This window comes from Aptenodytes forsteri, unplaced genomic scaffold (assembly GCF_000699145.1).
Source record: "Aptenodytes forsteri isolate BGI_AS27 unplaced genomic scaffold, ASM69914v1 Scaffold90, whole genome shotgun sequence".
Classification (NCBI taxonomy): Eukaryota; Metazoa; Chordata; class Aves; order Sphenisciformes; family Spheniscidae; genus Aptenodytes; species Aptenodytes forsteri.
The window spans coordinates 283,822-284,523 of NW_008793941.1; the positions used below are offsets into that span (position 1 = coordinate 283,822).

The window sequence follows — 702 nt, forward strand, 5'->3', positions numbered from 1 at the left end:
CCCCCCTGGGATCCCATGCCCCCCCCCCGGCAAGTCTCTCCCATCTCCTGGGGTCCTGCATCACCCCATGAACTGCAGGGCCTATAACCCCCGGGGTCATGTACCCACCAGGGGTGTCATGTCCCCTCCATGAGCCCTGGGGACCTCGACCCCCCTGGGGTCCCCATACCCGTCCACCAAGCCCTGACGGCCAATGAGCTGCTGGGTGTCCTCCCGGGAGATGCGCCCGTGGAACCAGGGCTGGGTGCAGTGGATGGCTGCGGGAAGACGGGCGTCAGGCTTGGGGGGAACCCCTGCCCGGGGCAGGGACCCCCCGCCTCGGCACAACCCAGCTCTGCCGGATGGGACCCCACGGCTGGGCGCTGCTCACCGGTGCTGAGCGGGGAGCTCTGGCAGGCTGCCGGCAGGCTGTACCGGTGCGTCGTCTTCTTCTGGCCGTGCAAAGCAAGGAGCAGGCGTTAGGGTGGACTTGGGGGGGACCCCACTCACACCCCTGCACCCCAACTCACCCTCCAGGCCTGCGCCTCCTCCAGGGCCACCGTCAGCACCTCGCTGGGGTTCTCGATCACCCGGCCCGTGCACCCCGAGAAGTCCATGGCCACCAGCGCATTGTCCGAGACGCTTCGCTGCGGGGGACGGTGAGAGTGTGGGGGGGTGACCGGGGGGGTCCCCGCAGGACAGGGGCTGCGGGGGGGGCAGCAC

General features: G+C 70.2%; 1 protein-coding gene across 1 annotated transcript in view; it reads right to left on the bottom strand.

Moving 5' to 3' along the window:
- GRB7 (growth factor receptor bound protein 7) overlaps positions 1 to 702 on the bottom strand; it is a gene marked incomplete at its 5' end in the record, with an annotated part of 15,901 nt that overhangs the window by 443 nt on the left and 14,756 nt on the right. The window contains 3 exon segments of the mRNA XM_009273317.2: positions 151 to 257; positions 371 to 431; positions 510 to 626. Coding sequence (XP_009271592.2) covers positions 151 to 257; positions 371 to 431; positions 510 to 626 — 285 coding nt within the window.